General features: G+C 34.6%; 3 protein-coding genes and 1 pseudogene across 14 annotated transcripts; 1 reads left to right on the top strand and 3 right to left on the bottom strand.

Moving 5' to 3' along the window:
• The first annotated feature begins 1543 nt into the window (after positions 1-1543).
• On the top strand, positions 1544-8063 carry LOC111314127 (E3 ubiquitin-protein ligase RFI2-like). Of its 6 annotated transcripts, none has more exons than XM_089752310.1 (7): positions 1560-2262; positions 2749-2921; positions 3569-3627; positions 6177-6202; positions 6306-6329; positions 6603-6687; positions 7131-8063. In XM_089752310.1, the coding sequence occupies exons 1-7, from the start codon at positions 2067-2069 to the stop codon at positions 7573-7575; spliced, it is 1008 nt and encodes a 335-aa protein (XP_089608436.1). In that variant the 5' UTR covers positions 1560-2066; the 3' UTR covers positions 7576-8063. The 6 variants fall into 6 exon arrangements, with proteins under 6 accessions (XP_089608434.1, XP_089608435.1, XP_089608436.1 ...); XM_089752311.1 differs by having other exon boundaries at positions 1561-2262; positions 7137-8063; XM_089752308.1 differs by having other exon boundaries at positions 1544-2262; positions 6306-6687.
• Positions 8064-8862: 799 nt separating this feature from the next.
• Positions 8863-15081, bottom strand: LOC111314123 (beta-glucosidase 11-like). Its single transcript, XM_022915159.2, has 13 exons — positions 14875-15081; positions 14642-14705; positions 12704-12759; positions 12353-12428; positions 12186-12257; positions 11969-12056; positions 11608-11863; positions 11172-11287; positions 10748-10968; positions 10570-10598; positions 10403-10490; positions 9460-9550; positions 8863-9276 (listed from the first exon to the last, which is right to left on the bottom strand). The coding sequence occupies exons 1-13, from the start codon at positions 15004-15006 to the stop codon at positions 9030-9032; spliced, it is 1536 nt and encodes a 511-aa protein (XP_022770894.2). The 5' UTR covers positions 15007-15081; the 3' UTR covers positions 8863-9029.
• Positions 15082-17338: 2257 nt separating this feature from the next.
• LOC111314124 (phytochrome A-associated F-box protein pseudogene) lies at positions 17339-19653 on the bottom strand (annotated as a pseudogene). Its single transcript, XR_016332444.1, has 2 exons — positions 19516-19653; positions 17339-19005 (listed from the first exon to the last, which is right to left on the bottom strand). The product of XR_016332444.1 is annotated as a phytochrome A-associated F-box protein pseudogene (transcript).
• Positions 19404-25097, bottom strand: LOC111314125 (serine/arginine-rich splicing factor SR34B-like). 6 transcript variants are annotated; one of them, XR_002693090.2, is made up of 15 exons: positions 25030-25097; positions 24815-24912; positions 24150-24215; positions 23927-24001; positions 23724-23826; positions 23585-23631; positions 23411-23468; positions 23172-23221; positions 22993-23049; positions 22715-22824; positions 22535-22636; positions 21603-21690; positions 20972-21005; positions 20665-20759; positions 20226-20451 (listed from the first exon to the last, which is right to left on the bottom strand). XR_002693090.2 is itself a non-coding variant. In XM_022915165.2 (14 exons), the coding sequence occupies exons 2-14, from the start codon at positions 24899-24901 to the stop codon at positions 19591-19593; spliced, it is 1044 nt and encodes a 347-aa protein (XP_022770900.2). In that variant the 5' UTR covers positions 24902-24912; positions 25030-25097; the 3' UTR covers positions 19404-19590. The 6 variants fall into 6 exon arrangements, 4 of the variants coding, with proteins under 4 accessions (XP_022770900.2, XP_022770897.1, XP_022770898.1 ...); XR_016332445.1 differs by lacking the exon at positions 20226-20451 and adding an exon at positions 21188-21514 and having other exon boundaries at positions 20663-20759; XM_022915165.2 differs by lacking the exons at positions 20226-20451; positions 21603-21690 and adding an exon at positions 19404-19750.
• Between the last annotated feature and the right edge of the window lie 651 nt (positions 25098-25748).

Below are 25748 nucleotides of genomic sequence, written 5' to 3'. Positions count from 1 at the left end.
CAGGTGATCTTACTTGAAGAACTTTGAACTGCTATGGCTGGATTTATAAGTTTGGGGTTATTGTGGATACTTGAATGTCTTAAACTACATAGCTTGATTTCTTTCCATCATTTACAATTTACTTTTGGTGATTTTTAGTTCTATAAAATGGGAAAGGGCTTTTTATCTTCTTAAGTTGGACGTAATTTCAGTTGTTATTTGAGGTTGTTTGATTCATACATCCAATGCACCAGATATGTGGTATTATTCAAGGCCAAGTCATTAAAATATACAGATACAATCAGGAAGAGTTATTGTTAAGCTAAGGTTCCAACGAAGCCTAAGGGTAATAGTATGAGGCAAAGACTGGTTTATGGGAGCCAAATGAGGGATGGACAGCATTCAAAACAGAATGCAAGGGTTGTGACATAGTCCCTCTAGGCACAAGTGCATCCATGGCAAGTTGGAGAGTGAGCCAATGGTCAATGATCTGGGGAAGTACAATGGGATGTTGCCTGAAGTGGTGATCTATTTGCTTAGATGGGGGAGAATATAGAATAAGTGGATGGATGGAACAGAAAGTGGAGGGTTTAAGGATATAAGGAAATAAAGTGGATTTTACTGGAATGCTGAAGCATTGTAGTGGATAAGGGATATATTTTGTATTTGGCAACCAATAGGAAATTGACACTGGATTAACTTGGTGCTTCAAGTACAATGGTCTTGGCACAGACAGAAGCAGTCATGTGGAATGGAAGATTAGCAATATTTGATTCTGATTTTCGTTTTACTGAAAAATTCAAGAATTAAACCCTAATCTCACATTGATCCACTTGGAAAGTGGGTGAACACTTTGATCTAATTCAGTCTCAACTGTCAAGCTACTTGCATTACATTCTACATTGACTGAATTACTATATTATTCAATATACAAAACGTTTAGAGCAGAAAACATTGTCGTATCTTGTCCATCATTTATCTGAATAATGTGTGACGCTCTTTCACCATTTTGCGCCCAGCAGCCCTTAAATTCTTTGATTATTGTTTTCTTTAATAAACTTAGCAAATAAATTATTGTTTTCTTTCATCATTCATGATCAAGTAGCTGTATTCAGGTTAGCGATTCTTCCTCATCTAGATCCAGATACAAATAAATTAAGACTGACAACTTATTTTTGTTTGCACGTCAATGTGAAAAAAGCAAGAGAAATTATTGTGCGAAAACAATTAAGTACATGTTGAAGAAATTATTATATAGAAATTTGCTTAATATAGTTTGTTGGCAAAGTTTTTCTTTTGTAAATCAAACTAGATCATGATTACGCCACTATCCAATCAAGTCCAATTTGGGCCTTGGGAATTAAATTATTTGATGGTTGATCCAAGATTATTATTAGAAATTTGAAACCAAGGAATAAAAAAATACTTAAAAAATAAACTGTTTAATTACTGTTATGTTTCATATTGTCTTCGTTAATTTTTACATCTCAAAAGCTCGATTAATTTTTATAGTGCGAAATCATTTTTTAAAGAAAATTTATTTTTTATTTCTAAATATAATTAATTTTTTGTTAATAAAATTTTAAAATTTTTATTTTAATAATAAGATTTAATATTTAATAATTTTATTTTATAAAAGTAAATTTGACAATATTAAATAAGTAGGTGTTCAGGTGACAAACGACCACATTAAAAACAGAGTGCAATGATGCTTAAAAAAAAAAAATGCACACATAGTCTAATGAAAGAGGGTCAATTAAATTTAAATAAAAAGAGATTATTACATTTTAGTTTTTTTTTTTTTTTTGTCGATGTGAAAAAGGAGGGTATTTAATACACCGTATTTTAAAGACAAAAGTTCGTATAAAACTGTTAAAAGTCCCGACCGCGTACTCTGACACGTTGGACACCGAAACATCAGATAGATATTCCCCACATTCAAAACCAAACACACGCCAGATAGACAACCAAAAGAAGAAAAAGAGAGTAGATTGAAATTTGTCGCTTTCGGATTTTTTTGGCAATTTGGTTGGACTCTTTGTTTTTCCCCTTATGCCTTTGTGATCGCTGAGTGGTGAAAGAAGGGAATGGTGGGCTCTAATGGCTCTCAGCTTGATCGTTATCTTGATCATGATCATCATCATCAACTGATGGACGGTCGTGCTGGGAATCATTCTGTACCTACATCATCTGAGTTCTCATGCTCGATTTGCCTTGATTTGGTTTCCGATACCGGCGGCAGATCCAGGGCTAAGCTCCAATGTGGTCATGAATTCCATCTGGGTATTTTTCAGTTTTCTTAATTATGCTGTTTTTATCATTAATTTTTTAAAATTCAAGTTTTTTTTGGTAAAAGATTATATTTTAAGTTGGATTACTGCTTGTTAACATCTCATCTGTTTTGATTTCGTTGTAAAGCAAAATAAGATAAACTACTTGATGATTTATGCAAATTTTGGGTTATTATCAATGAAATTATGATAACAGAAGTCTAGGCGGATAATGTTAGTCAATTTAATATATGGAATCCATGATCAATGGGTTTCAATTCAAAAGGACTGATAAGTTTTAGGCTGGACTCTGAAGTTTGTCAGATAAGCTAAGGGGTGAAGGCCGAAGAAATTTATAAATGAAGCAAACTTCACGCATTTACAGTTTCTGCTTGAACCATGCTTTTATATTTTTTATTGTGTCTTGTTGTCTTTTTGTTTGACAGATACACTTCTTCTGTTATTATTGATTTTGCTGCTTATGACCCATACTCTGCAGATTGCATTGGTTCGGCATTTAATATGAAGGGGGCTATGCAATGTCCAAATTGCAGGAAGGTTGAAAAAGGCCGATGGTGGTATGCAAATGGCTCCACCCGATCACTTCCTGAGCTAAGCACGGAGGACTGGCATCTTGATTATAATTATTATGATCCAGTTTATTCTGAAATGGTATAACAAAGCTCCTATGTTTTCTATTAGTTGGTATCGTCATTTGTTATCTTAAAACACACATCGTTCAACTTACACAATTAATATAGCTGCATTTTTAACTTGGACTAGAAATTATCTTTTCGAAATATTGACATGTGTCTAATGGCATACCTAAAATCGTAGTCTTTTATGTAGATGCAGATTATGGCTTGCGATATTGTATATGCCTTTTCATCTTTATGCTGCTCTTTATGTCTTAGTCTCTAAAATATATAAATATAGGCTTCAGTGTTCACATAAAGACAAGTTTAAAAAATGTCAAATTCGTTTAAACCCTGTCCTTTTCATCACTGAAATTTCCGGCAACTTATCTCTTTTGAGTGATATATTTTTAAAGATATACTGTTTTCTTTGTTAAAAAAATAAAATAAGAATAGTGGTAAGACTATTAAGACTCCTTTCAATTCTAAAATAGTATGATGAATGTGGGCTCTTATTTCTTTTCCATTACAAAACTTGTTATATAGGTGCCAAATATTTTTGTATTTTGCATCTTTATTTTTCTTTGCTATTAAAAGTGTTGGTTCAATTCTTGCTCACAATGTGTTCTTGATATGATCTTTGTGATCACATTGTGTTATCCCCCCCTTTTTTTTTTTTTGCAGCCATTTAGGGCTCAATGGTGTCCATTTGGTGAATTTACAAGAACTGCTTCATCTTCTGAGTAAGTAAGCAAGATCTCTCTTTTTTTTTTTTATATTGATTTCATTTTGACCAATTTTTTGTACTATGATTGCACAACTGTTAAGCTTATATTCTCTTGAATTTTTAGTTGTTTAGTGCTTTAAGATTATATTAACATAATTGGTTACAATAATATCGCTCCATATTTGGAATAGTTTTCTCTGATGTTGAAATCAGGGATTCAAATAGTGGCAGTGTAGTGGTGTCACGGCCACTATTTCACAGTTTCGGTCCCCTCCACCTCGGCTACATGCCCGAAATTTGGGTGAGAATGGGATACCTGCCCATAACAGCGTCTTGCGGCCACAAAATATAGGTGTAGCAGACAATAGCGGGACGCTACAGCCGCATCCACCATTTCCCAATCCAAAGTGTAAATCAAAAACCCATTTTTTTCATCAATCACAAAATTTCACATGAAAAAAAAATCCAAAACAACACCTCCTCGATGAAGAATCGGCAAATATGAACCTCAATCAATATCAAAGAACATGTTGAAGTTAACAGGAAAAAAATTACCTTTTTTTTCTTTTAAATTTCTGCAAGTTTAAGGACTTGATTTCAGCAAATTTCTACAAATTAGCTTTTGGGTTCATCCATGGCCACTCTACCTCAGATCTTGAGAGTTGAGAGGAAGCAAAACATCCTCATAATCGTCAAGATGGGAGGATGAGGAGCTTGGCTTCAGTAATGGTTTAGGTAGCCGCTTGGGTTGAGGAAGAAGGCAAAGTTACTGAGTGGAACTTAGAAGAGATTAGGACTTAGGAGACATAGGAGGTGTGGGTGATGAGTTAGGGAGGTCTGAGCATCTAGCCACTGATGGATTTTAAGAGAAAGACAAAGTGATTTAGAGTGAAGGAGAAACATAGTTGTGAATTTTGAGAAGAAAGTGGGAGCGTTTGGTAGGTTTTGGTTAAGCTGAACCAATAATAGAATTTTTATTTGTTTATTTTTTTTACCTTAAAACTTAGGTGAGAAATTTGAATGCTTTGGGTAACTCATGTGTGGCATCTAAAACTTATAATTATATATATATATATTTATTTAGGTGAAAATTTGAGAGAGAAAAGCAAATGATTGATGAAAAATTGAATATTTAAAAGTTTTTTTGATAATTTAGTTGAAAGTTTAATCGGGAATGTAAGTTGTTAATTAGTGAATTTTTTTTTTTTGTATTTTTATGCATTTAGTCACGTATAATCATTTAAAAGTAATTAGTAATTTGTTTATAATTTCGATAACAGTAATGTTATTATTAATTGTATTTTTTATGAGTCGATAAATATTAAATTACTAATTATTTTATTACTTTGATTTAATTAATTATTTTAATTATTTCACTTGAATATTTGATCTACTTGTAAAGTATATTTATCTATACTCAAAAAGTTAGATTTTAATCATCTTCCCTTAATAATCATGCTTTATAAAAAAAAATAGTTAAAATGTTCATCAATATTTTTCTAATTAAATTAAATCATGATGTTAACTTAATATAAGATATTATTTTCAACCTTATGTATTTATAGTATTTATGTCAATGAATTTCATGGGTATATTGATGAAAAGCATTTTAAATATTCATATTAATTCTAAGTTATAACTACAAAATGTGAATAAAATATTTTGACTTATAAATAAAAGAATTAAAATGTCATAAATCACTTTAAAAATAATAAAATAATAGTTTCTATAATTATAATTATAACTATTATATTTTATAACAAGTTGTGCAAAATTAAAAAAAATTCACGACTATGATGATCACAATAATTACGATGATCTCCATTATATCTGCAATCGCAATAAACGCGGTAGGAATGCAAACGCATCCACGACCGCAATTTAAATTCTTGGTTGACATATCTTTACCTTGTTCCTCCTTTCCATGGACATTGATTTCTTTATCCCCAAGATAATTACAACCTCTTTGCTCTGAGAGCGAGTTTCTAGTTGAATTTTTTCTTTCTAACTAATTTGGGGTACTAGACTAATAAGGTTGAAGTGGTTCCATCTTTCCTTGAACTGGTTAAGTTGCAGAAAATAGCTTATTGCTTTATTGCCACCAATTCTTTAGAACTTGTTACATTTTTAAAATCCTGGACTCTTAAAAGCAACGGATTTGCATCTACTAGAAAATTTCTTTGAGAATCTTATGTAGATATATTTTCCTTGGACAGATAAGATAAATTCATTTAAAGGAACGGTAGCTAAAAAATTGTCGGTTGCTGAGTACTAGGTTTTATATTTTATTGGAAGGATTATAAGGAGTGATGAATGTTGTGCAAGTTTAAACTTTCTTACTAGTTTCTTCTTATGTTTTGAACTTCCGTTTGGTTCAGTTATTGCAGTTATTTTCTTATGCTGTCAATCTCTCATTTCTCCTGTTCACCCTGGCGGAACTGTAAAACAGGATGGAAAAGCAGTTATATAAGAATCTTGTTGTCTATTTACTGAAAATGTTTGGCAGTTCCTTTGATAAAAACTTTGCTGCTCTCTGACATGTTGATGCTTTATTATATCTTTCAGGGAAGTGGAATCTCCATCAACTACATGTAAGCTTTTTTATGATTACAATACTTTCTGCATCCCAATTCTCTGGTGACTAAATGAGGCAACAACTATGTGACACAAAAATGAAATTTCTTCTTCATGTAGATCATGAAATACATGAACAACATGGTATGTTTGCTGAACACACTGCTGCTTCGTCTTTGGCTCATTCATATGTTGCATATGTTGGACCACGTCCATCCACAACTCTAAGATCTAGTGATAGTGTTGATGATCCCAACTTTAATCGCCATTGGAATATCGTCTCTGGACACAATGAGATTTTTATTCCCTATGCTTTGCCCACCTTTAGCATCCAGTATCATAGTTGGGGCTGGCATTCTCCAAATATCTCTGTCTCTGATAGCCATATCAGCAATACTGATCCAGCTTCTATTCCAGCTGCAGCTCTGAGATCTTTCAATGGTGAACTTGATGCTTTCACTAGACCCAGATCGTTTCCACATCCCTTTCCCTTTGAGTATGGGTAAGGTGCCAGCTAAGATGAGTTTGCATACATACCTGATTGTTAGTGGCAGTGATTATTGAAACATGACAGTCATGTTGTCAATTGTTGGATGTGAAAATAGTCGCACACGTGTGTGTGTGGGGGGGGGGGGGTGGAGTGGGGTGGGTGCGAATGTCATGATAATGCTCTCCGGTTCTATGTACTACCGTACATGGTCTGTGATGTAATCATGTTATAGGTGTTCATAAAAGCCAAGTTTACTTGTGTTAAATACCATAGGAAGATAACTTCTCTTTGTTTATGAGCCCACGGTGATTAATTCAGTCTATGAATTCAAGAATGCAGTACTCTTTTGTTCAAAATACCCAACATGATTGGAAAAAGAGTCACTTGCCTTATTTTCTTTTTATCGTGAATGCTGTTGATCATTGGAAAACTAAATGGTTGTTTACTCTTCCTAGGTCCAGTTCTAGAGGTGGGAGTTCGTTTGTCTCTTCAGTTATTCCTCGTCATCCAGGCAGTGGTGCTCATACCTATGATAGAATCCAGGCATCTCTTGCCTATTATCGACAGCAACATCGTTTCAATCAACAGCACTTCAATCGACCTGGTGTGCCTGCTCCTGTAGTTCCTGGTATGAGAAGAGGTTTGGCCCCGGTAGCCCCAGCAATCCTACAACCTGATCAAAGCGGTAGCTTCTATATCTATCCTCCATCAAGTTCATCAGGACAGAACCTACATGAAGCAGAAAGCTTTAATCCAAATAACTGTAGTGCTCTGGTAAGAGAGCGTCTATCTCATTTCCCAATCGTATCAAGGGTGTCAGGTTGGGGTTCATATCATCCTACATCTAGATCTGATTCTGGCCACAGGTCTAGGAGCTTCATCCATTGGCATTTTGCTTAGATGATCCATTCAAAGTTTGGTTGCAAATGCTTGTCAATTGGTTTGTCCATGTTTGCTTCAAATGATTGCATCTGAATTTATGACTGACATGAAAGGAGAACCATAAGAATTGATGAACTCTGCCCAATTTTGTAGATTACAGCAAATTTGCTTGGATATGAATCCTAGTCAAAGTCAAAGGTTGGGTTTGCAAATCCGTATCAGCCTGTTTTTCCATGCTTGTTTAGTACTAACATGAAGACGACAGTAAGATGAGAGCATTGAAGAAACTTTGTCCTTGTTGATTTTGTCAAAATTGTCTTGTCAGTCACAGGCAGACCTTGAAATTTTTTAAAAGCTAAATATGAGAAATTAAATTTAGATATGAATTTGTATTTTATATAGTTGTATATATTTAAATTTTTTAATTTATCTTTTCTTTTTGTATTTTATAAACTTATAAATTCGAAAATTTTTATTTAAATCAATATTATCTTATTTAACCTCAATCTATATTCAGCTTTCGAAACTATTTCCCATTAAAAAATTTATAGATTTTAAAATCTTGTCTCTCAAATATATAGGTTACCCATTCAGTGATTTATCTCTTATACTTTAGTTATTTAAAAATGAAGAAACAAAGATTCTATTTGATCCACGGAAATTTTGAGTAGAAGAAAATAGAATATTTGAGATTTTGTAACTTATGTTTACTTAAAGTTGAAAAAAATTTTCCCCATTTCAATATTCGAGAAAAAAAAAAAAAAAAAAAAACAAAAATCATTGTCAAGACTCCGGCTGTCAGCATCTCCCTCTGCTTGTCTTTCTTCTACTTGGCCATCATGCAATGGTTTTCTCGGTCACAAGTGTACTACTCATTATACTAACCGTCCATTTTTAAAAAATAAAAAATAAAAACTAAAAACTTGCGTGATAATGGATTAATACACAATTTCTTTAAGATTTTTCTCATACCATCCAAACAGATAAGTAATTTTCTTTTCTTCTCCTTAGATTTTTCTTTACCTCGAATCTTTTACTATGAATCAAAACTTAACCTAAAGGAGGGATATATGATATGGAAATCTGATTCCAAAACAAAGAATAAAGGCTGTCAGTCTGTCAATCACATTTTTAAGAATTTCCATACTTGAGGTTAAAACGTTTAGTCCAGATGAGACAAGGAAACTTGATACAGGGTAGGTATCCTGCTCTCCTATGTTTTATTATATTTTCTCTTAAAGTAGATAGCCAGATTCCAGCTCTAATCTTGTTTAAGACAACATTGGAGAACTATGAAAAGTAAAATGGCAAACAAAAAATTTAGAGGATTGGTTTCTGAGTTCTATCTTGACCATTAGGTGCTTATACAAACCTGTTTATGCATGTAGATTTTGTACATTGGTGTTGAAGAGCATTTAGAGAAATAAGTTCGCTAAAGGACAGCTGAAAATAAGGAAATTGAGGAGATAAGCCTAGTGGAAGAAATGGCCATGGGAAAGAGCAGAGAAATTAGTCTTGAGCTCTATCACTTTGTCTGGGCTGACACTTCCTCCCTTGAGAAAATGGGAATACCAATATGAAGAAAGCTTTGGTTGTCTCTTCAAATCCGGGTCATCCAAATCTACATAATAGAAGCCAAAACTTGATCGATAACCATCCAGTATCTCCAGCACATCTAGGAATGACCATGAGAAATAGCCTCTTGTATCCGATCCATTCCTTTGAAAATTTAAAAACAGAAGGAGCAAAGAAAAACTTCAGACTGAAAAACAAACATAAAAAAAGGGGAAATTCAATAACTTTAATCACCTTCCATAATAGGATTTGCAAAGAATGATTAAAACACATATCTCATGCAAAGGCTGTTGAGTGTTGACTAGAAGTTTGTCTAAATATGTGTACCTGACTGCGTCCAGCACACTCCCGATGTATGCATGCAGATATTCCACTCTCGACGTGTCTTCTAAGGTTGAATTGCGCCGAATTCTCTGACCTGCCCAGACACCATGCCATGTTCACCAATTAGATGAAAAGACAGGATCAATGAAATACATATATATTGTTTGAGTATCGATATCCCAATCTTTAGATTCTAATACACATCCTTTGAGGCCTAGCGGTTTTGGAGTTGGGAATCTTATGTTTCCATTAGTTACTAATTGCTTCGTCTATTGTCTGCTTAATGCCCATCTACCATCTTCTGGTACATGTTTATTCAGTCATTTCCGAAGATTCACCAATACGAAGTATTTTGTTTAAGTTTTAAAGTCCAAGTACTTATTTCATCATCATGTCTTTTTTCGGTCTTTCTAATTGAGAGCTAGTATTATATAGAAGCCATTATGTTTCATTGAAAAATCAACTAGCGTCTGCATAACGGCATAAATACAACAATAAAGAACACCGCTCTCTTATCATTCCCAGGAAATTGCTGCTTTTTTATTGCTGTAAGCTTCAGCTTAATCTACTCTATCTGCATTGTCCTTTTTTTTATGAAATAGCTAAGATCATTTGCATGTTTTTCTTGCATACTTAATAGATAGGAGGCAGATATTCTTCTTCTCTTGTACAGTTTTTACTTAATTTACCTGTATTTCAGGAAATACTTTTATAACATTAAGTTTTCAATCGAGAACCCTTGGCGAGAAACACTGTCATTATAAAACAAATAATTCAAGAGTTTTGGAAATTATGTTTCATGGACATAATGTAGCAAAAAAATGCTGATTTCGATATGATTTTCACTTCAAGAAAGAGAAAGGATGGATATCCAATTCAAAGAGCAACTACACAGACAAGTAGGTGCACACATTTAAGTTTCTGTGTGAAAGAGGGAGAGAAATACCATTTTCAACAATGTAAACAGGAGGATTGCCATACATTTGCTTGACATACTCCAGCACTCCCTGTAGGCCCCAAGGATATATTGGAAACTGAGCAAGGAAGCTGATTATTAATTCAAAGCCCCAATTGCAAACGAATAAACAGATGTAACAATATCTTGCAACCCACCTCAGAATCCAAGAAAATATCCCCCATGTCTGCCATAAACAGAATGCATTAGCATGTACCTTATGAATATTCCCTTGACTCATTGAATCTAGGACTATTTATGCAATTAATCTCAGATGAGTCAATGGTTCAAAGCACTAAGTAAATCCAATTTAGCAAGGAGATTTATATAGCATACTCATTATCTTTGCAGCTACATCTATGTTAAAGTCTCTTTGTTTCAATGCCAGACTGCCAGGGTCATCTTGGATGTAGCATGTTGTGTAATGTATTACTCCAAAATAGTCAAACGAACCCTTAACAAGTTCAGATTCATGATTGCTAAAAGCAGGAATTCTGGTGCCAACCAGTTTCTTCATTATGTCAGGATAATCTCCAAACACCAAGGGATTCGCAATCCTGAAGTACAACACAGACACATGTTACTAAAGCTAGAATAAATTTGCCAAACCCCATAAAAATACCAATAGGTGGAAATTAGTAGTATTGAAGTTCATCTAGATATAGTGTAAAAATCAATATTCAAACAGAAAAGACAATTTTCAAAATTTGTCCCTTAGACATACATGCTTTCCTAAAAATACCTTACGTATAGGACTTACCAACCAATATAGAAGTCATTCATTCTTTGAGCTGCCATTGCATCCTCTGTTGAGTTTGTACTAGAAACAACCCCAAATGTATAGATGCTAATGCCTATGAATCCATTCTGCTTTTCCTGCATTATCATATATTACTCTTATAAGGGGCATTACCTGAGTTGTTTCTCATCCTAAAGTACTTTATCTGTTCTGGCATTGAAACAGCATTGAGTGAAAACTAACATTTTTGGAGAATTTTTGCGCAGCAAATCAGCATTCAGACAAAATTAGTTTTCAGAAATAAATTCCCAGTTCCTTATTGATTATAAAAATGGGATGCTAGAGCCTCAAGCAGAATTCTTGTTGCTAGAATCGATTTATTAGAATAAATACATAGCATTAACAGAAAATGAAAGTTAAAATGATGCTTGATAAAACTTTAGATGTTAGATATTACTTGATACTTTCTCTTGTACAATCTTGAAGCTGATGCATGTGCCAGCAATATATTATGAACAACTATGTATGGCTCAGACGAGGAGTCGCCTCTGGTACAGTTTACTCCAAAAGGTGAAGAGCAATGCCTAGGAGGAACAACTCCCTGATCATAACCTCCAATAGCAAAGACGTTTGGCTCATTCACAGTAATCCAATATGAAACCCTGTCCCCAAATTCTCTAAAGCACACATCTGCATAGGCGGTGAAGTCTTTCCTGCATTGACGAATTGATTCATTCACTTTCTTTGAACTGTATTGAGCCTAAAATACAGAAAAACATAGAAATGCAAATTAAAAAGATAAGTTCAAATAAAAGTACACAATTCTTCGGTTAATCCATCCTCCATACTCATCTTCAAGTGCCTGTGGGAGATCAGCATTGTTCAAAGTAACATGAGGCTGTATTCCTGCATAGTCAAGTCAAATAGATATCATTTAAAATAATACTCGAGCATATTTTCTGGCAAGCATTGCTCAACTTCGAACATGAAAACTTCTTCTAACTACTGAAGATATTGAGCGAAGTTTGTCCCAACCATGGCTGACTAGTTCATTGATGAGGTTGTTATAATATTGAACACCCTTTGGATTGAGAAGCCCTCTTCCATCTGAAACGTAAAGGTATGATAAAATGTGAAGAAAGAGCTGGGAAATGGTATCCTTCTTTGGCTAATATAAGTAAACAAAAATTTGAAAATCATACTTGGGATAAGTCTTGACCAGGAGATGGAAAACCTGTAGGCATCTAAGCCCATTTCTGCCATAAGTTTCACATCTTCCTGAAAATAAAAAAGAATAGTAGCATAATTACATTTAGACCATTCTTAAACAGAATTCAGTTTGGTGTAGCTGAAACTTGAAACTTAGACAATGGACAAACAATAGTTAGTTGCAACTTCCTGGTCATATAACCATGGTGACATTATGGTCCAAGATGCTAGCCAGTATGAAAATTGCAATATGAGAAAAACAGTTGGTTTCTTCATTCACAGGAATATATGGAATTAAAAGCAATGTAAGAAAAGTCATGAATTAAAAAGCTTATTTCATGCACCTTGTATTTGTGGTATTGATCAACAGCTACATCTCCTGTGGCTCCATTAGCATACCCTGAAATTTTTTCAGTAGTTGTGAAATTACTTGTTAAATCATACATTTTATCATTATTAAAAACAAATAAATCTTTATACTCTGAGACAGAAACTTTTGGACTTAGGAATTGTTGCTCTCAAAGCCTCCAATATATCAACGGAAGCAAAATCAAACAATAAATCAAATATATAAGAGACAATAATTTAACATGGTTCGGTCCAATCAACCTACATTCACGAATGAAAAACAAGATTCACTAGTTGTAGAGAATTACAAACATACATCAAATCATCAACCTCACTCAACAATTAATACGCATAAAACACTCTCAATCTCCTCTAGTGTTATAAAGTATTCTCAACCCAAATCTTTGTACACTCTTTCAATATAATCAAACACATACCCATATACTCCAATATATCATACTTATATAGACTCTTTCAGTCTCCTCTAATCCACATCATACCTATGTAGATTCTCTTAGTCTCCTCTAATCCACTCACAAACAAACACACACACCCATAAGATGTATTTGACAATTTTCTGGATGTTAAATATCATTGAATGGGTTACTTTTTTTTGGCATTGGAAACACATCACATTATGGCAGGGTAACGTCTCACAGTTTAATAAATCTTTCACTTATTTGATAGGATGGTTAAGAGATTATCTATAGTTAAACTCTTCACAACTTATCAATGGTTATAACCCATTTGGTATGAATAATTTATCAGTCTGTGCATGAATGTTCTTATTTGGACATCTTGTTTAGGCTACCGAATTTATGTTTCTCGACCTGTGAAATGAAAAAATATACTCTGGAGTTTTTTTATTTTATATTCATCTGAAGGAAATATGAGAAAGAAAACAATAAATAAAAGAAATAATATATATATCATATTATAGTAATTTAATACACATAAAAATTAGAAGAATACAAAAAAATATTGATTTTTATCAATCTCACTAACAAGATCCAAGAAGATGAAGGGAGAGGGGTAGATATGGGGATCAACTAGCAGCGAGAGAAGGGGTCGCTTCTTTTTTCTCATAAGACGTAGAAGACTCAATACTCTTATGAGATGTCTATCTTATAAAACTCTCAACTCTTTTTTATTTTTTTTTCATACTTAATCTTGTAGAGATTTCAACTATTTATAATCATACAAATTAATCATTAAGAATCCCTCTTCTCTTAAAACTCTTCTCTTACAAGTCAAACTTATCTATTAATAATTTACTTTCTGTTAAAATTCTTCTTTTGCAAGTTTTCTTGTCCATCAAGTAATATTTAATAAATCTCAAATAAATCCAAACAAATCTCTTATAAGATTTTGAGTCAATATTCTCAATAGAAACCCCGTGATGCAAGACAGGGTAAAAAAGGAATGATAATTTTATGATTAATTATGGATAATTTGTTTTCCTAAACTAAACAAGGAGTCAAAGACTTGAAGGTGATGGAACAGAGACGGACCCTGCCACGTTTCTTTCTCCTTTTTCATTTGCTGGCAGCACTTAGGCCAAATTGAGGTTTGGGGTTTGCCGTTCTTCATCTGTTTTGTTCTTTATTGAATAAAAAATATGGAATTTGTAGTAGGTTTAATTAGATTAATTAAACCACCCTGTTAGTGATGTCTGATGAGTAAGAATATTTAATTATGTGACCATATGAGCCAAAACCAAAAGTTTACTTCAAGTCTAAAGAATCAAAGAAAAAGAATGAAATGGAAACAACAAACAGGCTCAAGCTCGAAGCAATGAGAAAACAAAGGGGTTTTAACAAAATTTTCCAACTCCCAACACCATTTACAGAAGTTTGAAGAAAAGAAACGATTTGGGAAGTGAGTGTGTTAAATTATTCAAGAGGAGTACTAGAGTAAGAGAAGAAGAAGCTAACCAGAGTGAGCAAAAGTATCCCATATGCTAGGAGTCCTCCCATCTTCGCTTGCTGCTCCCTCCACCTTCCATATGTTGTCAAAACCTTGTCATTCTTCATAACTAATGTATGATCTTTTATTCATAATCATTGTTCAATGACTAGCTACCAAGTCTTAAAGTGTAAAAATAGATAAAATAATGAATAACAATTTTGATTGAAGAGATAAAATTACTAGTGAACAACCAAACTACCTGATAAGCAGAGGTGGCAGAACCAAAGACAAAGCCTGGTGGGAAGTCATATCTGCTATATTTATCAGCGCAAAGCACTGCTACTGCCAAATTTAGTAGCACTATAATTAGCAAGAAAGAGAGGGTCTTCATTTTTCTTTACCCCGAGAGTTCACTGCTACGTCCCAGCTGGTGAACCGATATGATTTCACAACCAGAAGAAATGAGGATAATAAATTATATGAAGACAAAATGCAATGGAAGGCCAATATTGTTCATCGAGTCTCGATGGTGACAAAACACATATGACAAACAACTAGCGGAATTAAGAGTGAAATGTGGGATATTTTTGTGTTAGAGGTAGCTTTGTAAAGAGTCCTTTTAGATGATCGAAGTCAAAGTTTGGCTACGAATGCTTATCCACCGATTTTGCATGGTTGGTTCATACGATTGTCTACGTTTCTGCCGAGAATGAAAGGAAGATGTGACAAATTTCTCCAATTTGAACGTCTGATATATCTATTTTCCTTTTTTGAAAATTTCAAGAAACTTAAAGAATGAACAGGATTCTAGAACAGAGGATAAAACGCAGGCCCAAATGTTAAGAATAGAGCAATGCGAGTTAAATTGCTAGATTTAAATTCCAATCTTGTTTTAAATAAGAAAAATTCGAAAAAACAAAAAACAAAAATACAAATGACAGGTTTCTATATTGACCATTAGGCATTAGGTGGTTAAGAAACCAGCAATTAACATCTTATGATAACAATTACGTATTGAAGTTGAAGAGAACCCGCAGAAGTTCAGGGCATATCTTCGAACCCGGATCTTCCAAATCTACTGGAAGAAGTGGCTCTGCCTATGAGCAGAGAAGTTTCAATTAAGCTTGGTTAGTACATCTGAATTGATGCCTTCTCCTTCGGGAAAATGGGACTAACAATGTGCAGAAAGCTTTGGGCGTCTCTTCGAACCCGGGTCTTCCAAATCTACTTAGTAGAAGCCGTAGCTTGATTCATAGCCATCCAATAACTCAAACTCATCCAGGAAAGACCATACAAAGTACCCTCTTGTATTTGATCCATTCCTTCCTTAATTTGACGAACGAGGACAGGAAAACATTATACACGAAATGGAACAACTGAAAGAAATCTACGTAAAATAATAAAGATAAGGGTCCCTAAGTACTTATCAATTGCAGACACTCTCAAGGCTGATGGCTCTTACTTCTTAGGATAGTCTAAAATTCAAATTGGCATACCTCACACCAACAAGTACACTTCCAATATACAACAGCAGATAGTTTACCCTCGAGTTGTCTTCCAGAGTTGAATTACGCCTTTTTATCTGATCTGTCAAAGACACCATACCAACTTCACCGATTAGAAGAAAAGCAAGATCACGGGCGCAGACAAATTTATGAGACATTGCCAACCAAGATCTTTTTTAATTCCAGTTCACATTCTTTGAGACCTAGTAATGTTGGTATTGGCGTTAGGAAGCATATATTTTCATACAGTTTGCAATAAAAGAGGTATACAACCTGCGAGACTTAATTGTATCAGCAATTGTCTGTTCTTCTGATAGGTGTTTAGCTGTTATTTTTTCTGCTTATTCCTTTTCCCCAGCAAAGTTAGCGATTGTTCTAAATAACAGTATGTTTCACTATAGTCTGTCGAATTGAGAGCTATCATAGTGTACATGTATGTGTAACTGTTAGACCCTATAATTTGGAAGCCTCATGTTCTGGACTGCAATTTCACCAATGGACACGCATAACAAATAAAAACATCCAGGCCAATTCCTGGAGATGCAATCATGGTCGATGCAATCATCAGAGGTCAAACATGATCCAGATAAATGCATCAAACATTGTTAGACAATTGATTGTAGATTGCACTAACCAGGAATGTGGTGCAAACACAAAGCTGTATTTTCAAGATTTATATAAGCAATACAAAGCCCTTATCAGATTTCTCCCTTTTATTTCCTAAAGTTCTAATTTATAGGGGGTTAGATGCAAAAAGCCCTAACAACCATTCTTGCACATGATATAAACCATTGCTGTGCATAGACCAATCAGTTAATACCACAAGATTCACTACAAAAGAATCAAATCTTAAACAGAAAGCCAAGTTCAATTTGTGATTTTAAAGTTTTATTTTAAAACTACCATTTTCACAGTGGAAGAAAGACTGTAATAACCTATATATTGGCACACATATTACTTCCCAAAATATATCTAATCTTTGAATTAGCACATTCAAACAAATTGATCAGTAGCAGAATAAAGAATAATTAAAATCTGAAAACGAATACTAGTTCAGAGACTGAAATTCAACTTCCACTACTATCATCTTTATAATTTATAATCTGTCATTAATGGAGACAAAAATAATTTCCCATCATTTCATAAACTGTGAAATTTCATTTCCCAAAGTTCAATCACGGAAAATTCAACCCATTGAACAATTGCGTGAACAATTGCTGTGCACGCAATCTGACCCGATAATCTAATTGATTCAATGCCAATATACAATGTAACGGATTAAAACAAGCTTAGTTAAGAAATTAGACATAACCATATCTCAAACACCGCAGTCTCATCTTCTGAGAAAACCAAATTGAAAAGAACATCATTCTTTCATCAAAGCTCAAACACAATATTACTACTTAGTACTTGTCACATTGCAAATTCCACTTATTTGAATAAAATATAACTGACTAGGAATTTTGATGTGATACACTCTCCTAAGTGTACAACGGCAAATCAGTCCAAGCACCAGAAACATGTCCATTCTCACAGACATAAGCTCGAACAACAGGCTCTCCATCGTCATGGTACCCGAAAACCCGCTTCAAACAGAAAGCGGAATGCAAATCCCAAGTCTGTTTGCAAGAGCAAAAAGCGCAATTCAGATCAATCTTGCTTCTGTTCCCATCATTTATCGTCCTCCACACCCGAGAGTTCTTGAAATTCTTGAAAATGCCCCTGAAAAGCATGTAATTTCGCTTCTCTTCTGTGTGAACGCATCCCGGCCAATCGCAAATGTATAAGCAATCACCTCGAAACCGGCTCGCTAATAGCTTATTCCCTCGTTCTCGGGTTAAATTCCAAATACCGGATGCTAAATGAGACCTAAGCGGTCTACAAATCTTCCTTCTTTTGCAAACGGAAAATTCACGCTCAATTTTAGTTGTTCCGTTATTCATTATTTGTTCAGGATAACCATCTATGGAATCGGACGCGTTATAAACGGTGTCGTAATAGAGATCATCGAAAAGTGACCAGGAACAATGGGACCCGGGAACGTCCACTTCCTGATTCGGATTGGGATTGCCTTCCGTTCTGCTGTAACAGGGCTCGGTGGACTGCGTTGAGTCTTGGAAATTAGCTGGCTTATGATAATTCTCGTCGGGGCCAAGCTCGCGTTCAAGGCCGAAATCGGAGTTCTCTAGAAGGACGCCAGCGTGGAAGAGACCTGGGCAGCAGACAGACAGCTTGTAGAGGGAGGCCCACTGGCCGGGTGGGGCGGATGATGAGGCCAGGAGATCGGCGCAAACGGCGGGGATAGTTTTGGAGCATTTTTGTTTCATGCAGGTATTGCGAATTAGAGAGGAGAATTTGGTGCAGACGCAAGCGAGACAAGCCCAGCTTTTGGAGTCGTCTTCGAGCTTCGAGAAGATGTTTAGAACGACGTCGTACGGGAGTTTTGAGAACGGCGTCGATGCCATTGTTGGGAGTGGGAAACCAAAGGGGTGAAATTTGGTATCTCTGCTGTCTCCTTCTACTATTTTCTTTCTCGATTTAAAATTGGTCGAATTCAGGCCAGGTTTGGGGGTTGTCATTCTTGTTGGACTTCAGATATCAGTTCAAGGAAATATTGCTTTTCCCTTTTTTTACTACTTTTGGAACTGAACGAACTTTCAGAGAAGCTGATGAGGCCGTAGGTGGTGGCTCGTTGGTGTCAAGGCAAAGAACCTTGTGGTGGTGTAAGACCGCGGGGGTTGCATTTTTTATGGATGGACAGTTACTTACGACCACTTGGTTATGTGCTACTTGTCAATTTTGGAGCCTCAATTTAGTTGCAATGCTAGAGGCGTCGTTTAATTTAGCCGCAGATTTAAGACTTAACAGAATGATCACGAATGAACCTTTGACGACAAGAAAGAGAAAGTAAAATTTTAGAACTTAAATTTAAATTTCATTGTACATAAATTATTTAATTATATTTAATTTGTTAATTGATTATTAATGATATATTATATAATAGTAATAATTAATTATGACGATAACTTTTTTTATATTTTAATTTCATAAAATAAAAAACTTAAGTGAAAAAAATTAATCTAATCCCTTAAATATATTAAAATTAAAAATTAATATATATAAATTTTTAATTTAAGATGAACCCTCCCTTTTATAAAACATTAGCTTCAAAATACCTTAAATCCTAAAAAAATCCAGACAACAAAATTTGAACCCACACTACGTTATAGCAATGATAGACTGGCTAATAGAAAAGCACATTCTTCTCTCTTGTAGGATCATTTGGAAATGATTTTTTTCATCAATCGTTTAATTTATTAGAAGGACCAAACTAGCATTTTTATATATCTTTTTGGAAAGCTTAACGATGATTTTCCTTACCAAGCAAAGCTTACCACTACTCCCACACCAAAGGAAACACAACTTTTATCACCCTCGTCTTGATGCTGACCACACACCATTTTCAATCATCATCCAGGAGGGGTGGAAAATTCCGTTCCTTCCCAATCCCTCCACATAGACGTTGACATTTCCCGTGCCCACTCGTTAACTTGCCTACTCGTTAACTTGAACCTGCAACACCAGGACATGATTCTGCCACCGCCACTTCTCTCCTGTACTTTTATGAATCTGATCACAAACGTAAATATTCGTACTGAATTTCATATCAAATCCGGAAAAACAAAAACTGCCCTTCGTTTGCTTGCATGCAACCAATCTTATCCACGTCTTGATTGGAAGTAGGAAAGAAACAAGATAGATTAACATTTAAAAGTACTAATAATAATTTAAATTAAAATGAGAAACAACCAAAAGGAGGATTAAAATTAACTTGCAGTTCCACTTCATCTAGAAATTTAATTCAGATTTAAGTTACCCACTCCCAAATAAAACGGAAAACAAAAAAGAAAAAAGGAATAGCTACCGTTCAAAGACACCGGTCATAAACGTTTTTAACTACTAAATTTATTTATTGGTGGTACTTCTCATGCTATCTCAAAAAATTGTACTGAAAACCGTTACGTGCCATTGGCTGCCATTAAGGTTCATCCAGAATTAAAAATCTTAGGCTATTCTCCTTTACCTCCTTGTTATCCCAACAAAATTCACAAAAACCAACAATCAATTCTAATGAAGTGCCAACAAAAGGTATATAAAAATGGTTTAAATAACAGATCACACACCAGATGTTCTAAATTTAGATATGAAATCCAGCATGATTGTATACTTCTAATAAGTTTTCCACTGCTCATGGTAATTTAATAGGAACTTAAAATTCATAGGACTCTTCAGCTTCTGGGTCACAAATCAACTCAGCAATTGTCTCTTACCTGTCAAATGAATTGCTATCAGGTTGCAGCGAAAATTTATAATAAGAGAATATCGGAGATAAATGGACAAGCATCGTCACAGATATTAAAGAGTTATAGTGTTTGACTAATCAAATCAGCATTTTTATTTTATCTGGCAATGGAATGAAAGCAACATCCTCCTAATAAGAAACCATACCAACGAAAAACAATTGAGGAGCATGAGATCAAGACCTGGATAAACTCTTGCTCCTACTCCTGCTTCTACTCCCACTTGGACTCCTGCTAACACTGTGTTGTTTGGGACTCTTACTCCTTCCTTTTTCACGCTGCAGTGAATCCATTAAATGTAATGTAAAATATAAAAAAATATTAACCAATAAAAGGAGGGGCAGCAAACCAGATAGGTTAAACTAACTCGTCAAACAAACTGCACAATGGGACAGAAACCAAATTTTCCAAAGATGAACCAAAAAAAAAAAAGCATCTTCAATTTTGAAAAAAAAAATGACTAGATATATGCCAAAAAAAAAACACTTACAGAAGGCAAAGGAGACCTGGATCTTGATTGAGATCTGCAAAAGTTCCAGAAAGAACCCAAGTTTAAAATCAACACGTTCCTTTTTTTAACAACTTTCATCCAAGAGCCTTGATGCCCCATCCATGTCAGAATCACCATATTCAAAAGGAATAAAAAAGAAAGCATAAATATTTAGCAATTAAATAAGGAAATAAAGAATAGGACCAGCTCACAAACCTGCCTACATAAGGAACAAAACCTAATCTAAGAAAATGAAATCCTTAAAAAGTAATTTTTCATATTTTGACACCAGTGGATAGAGAATAAGCACGCCCCTACTGTGCCACCAAAATCTACAGGTAATCCACCCACATAGCATGGCATGTCCTATTAGCTTGGAAATATCTGGAGCTGAAATTGACAGTGAAATGTTTCTATCGCACAATGATGGTGACTTGCAAATCCCAATGCATTTACTTCACTGAAATCCAGCTCTACTATTGCAATTCCTTGTAAAGAAATCCAGCTCTATTATTGCAGCCCATTGTCTCCTTTGTTCCCAATCTAGCACCCATGGACATTTATGATGCTATGTACATTAGACAAGGGGTAGGGAAGGTTTTTAAAGTTTCCCATCTAAAAAACAGCATACCTCTGCAACCAAACGAGTTGCATGCAATTGAACCATATTCCCACAAGATCCTAATTTCCAATCCCCAGTTTGCTGCACATATCCACATCTAAAAAGACAAACAAGGCAATTTGATATAATAAAATAAAGAAAGTGGACGTAGTTCAAAAGCTGGAAACAGTCTGGACCCAGTTTCTCATATAACCCATCTTCTGGACGAGGAAAGCATGTAATCAAAAGCATAAATTCATGTTGACAACAACAAGAGAAGAGTCCAAAAAGCATTAAAAATATTTCATCATTGATAACACAAGTAGATCCCCATGAATAAGATGCGTACAAACAAGTCTAACACATTCCTTTTACCATATACAAGAAACTAAGCATAAAAGAAATAATAACTAATTAGATATCAATAACAATCCAGAATTTAAGGCTTGAAGCAAAGTCTGAATGATTGGTTAATTTGGAGTGTGCAATATCTATTTCTAGATGCACGTGTTTTTCTGTATCTGTTAAAGGGGCAACTGAATGAGAAATTTTTCACTGGTGAACAAATATTGAAACAAGAGGCAATAATAATGTATGACCAAATAACTCTATCAAGTTGGCAAACTAAATATTCATTACGCAAAATGAGATAGTTCAGCTTTCCAAAAGCCTGCACTTATTGCAGTGCTTTTTTTTCATTTTCAGAATCCAAAATGATCATAACTTCCAAGTCACACGCCATACACTTATCTAATTTAGAGGATTCATTTTAAACAAAGAATCCTCAAATGCATTCAAAAATCAATTGCACGGTACACAAATCTGATGCATTTACCCATGACCACAAGCATAAAACAGAGGAAATTATTATCTGTAAAACCAACTGCCAGCAACTAACAATACAAAATAACATTATTGATACAACAAAAACATATCAAATCGAAAGGGGGAAGGAAGCATACCTTGACAAAGAGCGGGACCTTGATGCAAATGGGGAACGAGAAGGAGACCTTGATCTTGACTTTGCAGGTGACTTGCGCAAAGGTTTAGCTCTTGGAGACTTGCTGCATTACACTTGCAAGGTTAACATGCAATTGTTAAGCCATAAATAAAATTTCATATCCTAAAAGAAAAAGAAAAACCTGCGGCTCTTGCTCCGACCATGACTGCGACTGCGGCTCCGGCTTCTTGAGAGAGATCGACCACGACTAGGGCTTCTAGAGGAGTCCCGCTTGGAATCATATTCCCTAACCTAAAGATAAAAAGTCTAGTAAGTAAAATGGAACATAATACTAGCAAATAGAGAGAAATAGCATAAAATATAGCAAACAAATCAACTGAGCTTTAATTGTGTGTATGTTAATTGGCAAAATGAATCATCTTCCTTCAGTTTCTAGAACACTAGGTTGAGATCATATACCCTAACATATGCCCGAGAAAATGCATTCCGAAACTCCGAGTCATCAAGTTTCTTGATCTGCAAAACAGGACAAGGAATTTTTGTACAGAATCATTATTAATCAAGAACATTAACTAAGTTAGGACAAGGTAGGTCTTCCAGGCTGTCAATAAGAGTTCAAAAGAAGAAAGAAAACTTACAGCATACTTCATATCATCATGGTTGGTATAGTCCACAATCCCAGTTGTCCCTGCAAAACAAAAAGACAACTTATAAAAATAAACCTACAATCATAAAGCAGTTTAACTTTCATTCCCATAGTCTAGATCTGATTGTAATGGTTTTGATCAATTCAATTATGCAACTAATTTTAACTAAAATTGCACATAAAAGCTAAAGTATCAGTCAACAATTGGGAGCATCAAACATAGTGCCTTACCACTACCATCACGGAAAACTTGGGAGAAACAAACATCCCCAGCTCGACGCATGTGATCCTGAGGAAAAATACATCACACAACAAAGATTTGTTTTAACTTCCTTCTCTTTTCACATTATAGGATTTTTTTTTTTTTTTTGGAGGGGTGACACAATTACCAAAATCAACTTTTACCTTCAGGTCCTGCCATGAAGCAGAAGATGGCAACCCAGTGACAACGACTGCACATCATAGCAATCCATTTAAGGACAAATCATAAGTAGCCTAATATACATAGCAAAGGGATATAAAGAGCATCAAATAGATAACAAACCACGATATTCAGAACGTCTGGATGGTCCACGCCCACGACCACTGCTATGACTGCTGTGACGATCTAGGGATGAACGGCCACGACCACCATGTGCAAGTTCAACCTGTAATTAATAATAAGCATGAGATAGCCTACAAAGTCAATTCCATTATACAATGGATAGATGCTAAATAAAACCTAAACATGCAAGAAAAGTAACTAACCCGCAAACGATGTCCTCCAAAATCATAGCCATCACGACCACGGATAGCATCTTCAGCATCTCGAGCCTCTTCAAACTAAATATATATATATATATATATACATATATATATATATATACATACATATAAAGTCAAAACAAGAAGCAAAAACCCAAAAACAATAGTATCCCCCTCACAATAAAAATAAACAACAAAAAGAAAAGTCAGCACCTTTAGAACTCACCTCAACAAATGCATAACCTGGAGGCCTTGGTGGAATTTTCAGGTCAATATGGGCTATAGGACCATACTGCAACAAAAACAAAGAGATGATTATAACTTAGAGAAAACCTACTAATCTAAGAAAAGCATATTGAGATTCATTCAAACCATCAAGCAAGATCAAACTCAATAGTGGAAACTGTAGTTCCACTCCACATTTTTAAAAGAGCCAACCTTTGTTTGACAGGCATAGTCAAAGAAGAATTTATCCAAACCGTGAAAAAAGTATGGTAAAACTACATTTAGGTATTTCCTTGGATTTCAGTAGCCAGGATTAAAGGTTAAATTTGCAGATTAGCGGTCTTTACTTTGGCAGTCATTTACTCTCATCGTTTTTCTTTATCCGTAGACCTGATTTGGCAGTCTTTATGCTATAATTCCATTCCTTTACAATTAATATTCCCTAAAGATCTAATCCAAGCACGGAATTCAAACCATAAATTCGCAATTTATATTTTTTTTTCAAAGTCCCACCTAAGACAACTTGTTTGCTCCCAATCAAGTACTTCACAAGTAAACAGCAAAACTACGTGTTTTCTCATAAGAAAACTTTCATTTAACCTAAGTTAATGAGGAGTTAATGGTGAAATTGCAAAAAAAAAAAAAAAAGATGAAAAGGTTATTAACCTTGTAAAACAAATCTTCCACTTCTCTCTCGCGCACATCACCAGGAAGATTTCCAACATAAAGAGTCCTGCTCGAACGGCTACTCATTCTTTTCTTTCCTGAGAAATAGAAGAGAGAAACAAAGGCAAATTTCCAGAGAGCTCCGTTAGGGTTTAAATAATAAAGAGAAAGATGCACTGATTTAAGGTTTGAATTCAGGAATTATGGTTTTTTACCAGCGAGAAGGCAGACTGTTCCGAGTCGGTGAACAAGATTTTTTAGGGTTTCGATATTTTAGAAGAGAGGGGGCAGAGGTCACTTATCGAAGAATAAATGAGGAATAAAGTTAGAGTGTGGCGACGTTTATAGAAATTTGTTGCGCCCTTTCGATATTCTTACAATCAAGTGTCGATGATATCTTCTGTTTTGACCTGTCCGACTCGTGGCTTACTGCAGGGCCCTTCTATTTCGTGGGTAAATTTTCCAAAAAAAAAAATAGTGATAAAGTCAGAGTGCGGGGGTGTGTATAAAATTTTGTTGCGCTCTTTGGATACTTTCGCAATCAGTGGCGTCAGATACTACGAAGATGAAATCTTCTGTTTTGACCTGTCCATTTGCATGCCTCAAGAAATACCGCGTGCCCTTTTTAATTCGTATTTGCCGAATAGATTTTTTCCACTTATTCATTGCCACGTAAGGACGCGTTATATCAAGAACCTTTTTTTTTTTTTCCAATTATTTTCTTAATTTTATTTTGTCCACATTTTTTTTACTGTAATTTTTTTGGTTAAAAAAAAAAAAAAGGGCAAAAAGAGGTCAAAGGTGAGAGTTAATAATAGGTCGATTCGATGAAAAAATTAATAATTAATTTAACTAATTTTTATTTAATAAATAATTAAATTATTCAAATATTATTAAATAATTGATTATAATCAAATCGATCAAAATCGATTTT

The sequence above is a fragment of the Durio zibethinus genome, chromosome 23 (genome assembly GCF_047325235.1).
Source record: "Durio zibethinus cultivar Kanyao isolate XHJ-2024 chromosome 23, ASM4732523v1, whole genome shotgun sequence".
In the NCBI taxonomy this organism is placed as follows: Eukaryota; Viridiplantae; Streptophyta; class Magnoliopsida; order Malvales; family Malvaceae; genus Durio; species Durio zibethinus.
The sequence above is the reverse complement of the archived record's forward strand: the minus strand, read 5'-3'. Positions and strand labels throughout refer to the sequence as shown.

Bases quoted from the DNA above. Each gene is read 5' to 3' on its own strand.
- LOC111314123 (XM_022915159.2), bottom strand. From the start codon at position 15,006: ATGAAGACCCTCTCTTTCTTGCTAATTATAGTGCTACTAAATTTGGCA. The intron at 12,429-12,703 runs GTGCATGAAATA...TTTTATTTTCAG, and splicing joins ATCAATACCACAAATACAAG to GAAGATGTGAAACTTATGGC. The intron at 11,288-11,607 runs GTAATATCTAAC...ATGATAATGCAG, and splicing joins TGTACAAGAGAAAGTATCAA to GAAAAGCAGAATGGATTCAT.
- LOC111314125 (XM_022915165.2), bottom strand. From the start codon at position 24,901: ATGAGTAGCCGTTCGAGCAGGACTCTTTATGTTGGAAATCTTCCTGGT. The intron at 22,825-22,992 runs GTATATGATCTC...TTTTATCTTTAG, and splicing joins TTTCTCGGGCATATGTTAGG to GTTAGGGAATATGATTCCAA. The intron at 21,006-22,534 runs GTATGCTTCCTT...GAACTTTTGCAG, and splicing joins AGGTCCCGCTCTTTGTCAAG to ATCTCAATCAAGATCCAGGT.
- LOC111314127 (XM_089752308.1), top strand. From the start codon at position 2,067: ATGGTGGGCTCTAATGGCTCTCAGCTTGATCGTTATCTTGATCATGAT. The intron at 2,263-2,748 runs GTATTTTTCAGT...CATACTCTGCAG, and splicing joins TGGTCATGAATTCCATCTGG to ATTGCATTGGTTCGGCATTT. The intron at 6,203-6,305 runs GTAAGCTTTTTT...TTCTTCATGTAG, and splicing joins GGAATCTCCATCAACTACAT to ATCATGAAATACATGAACAA.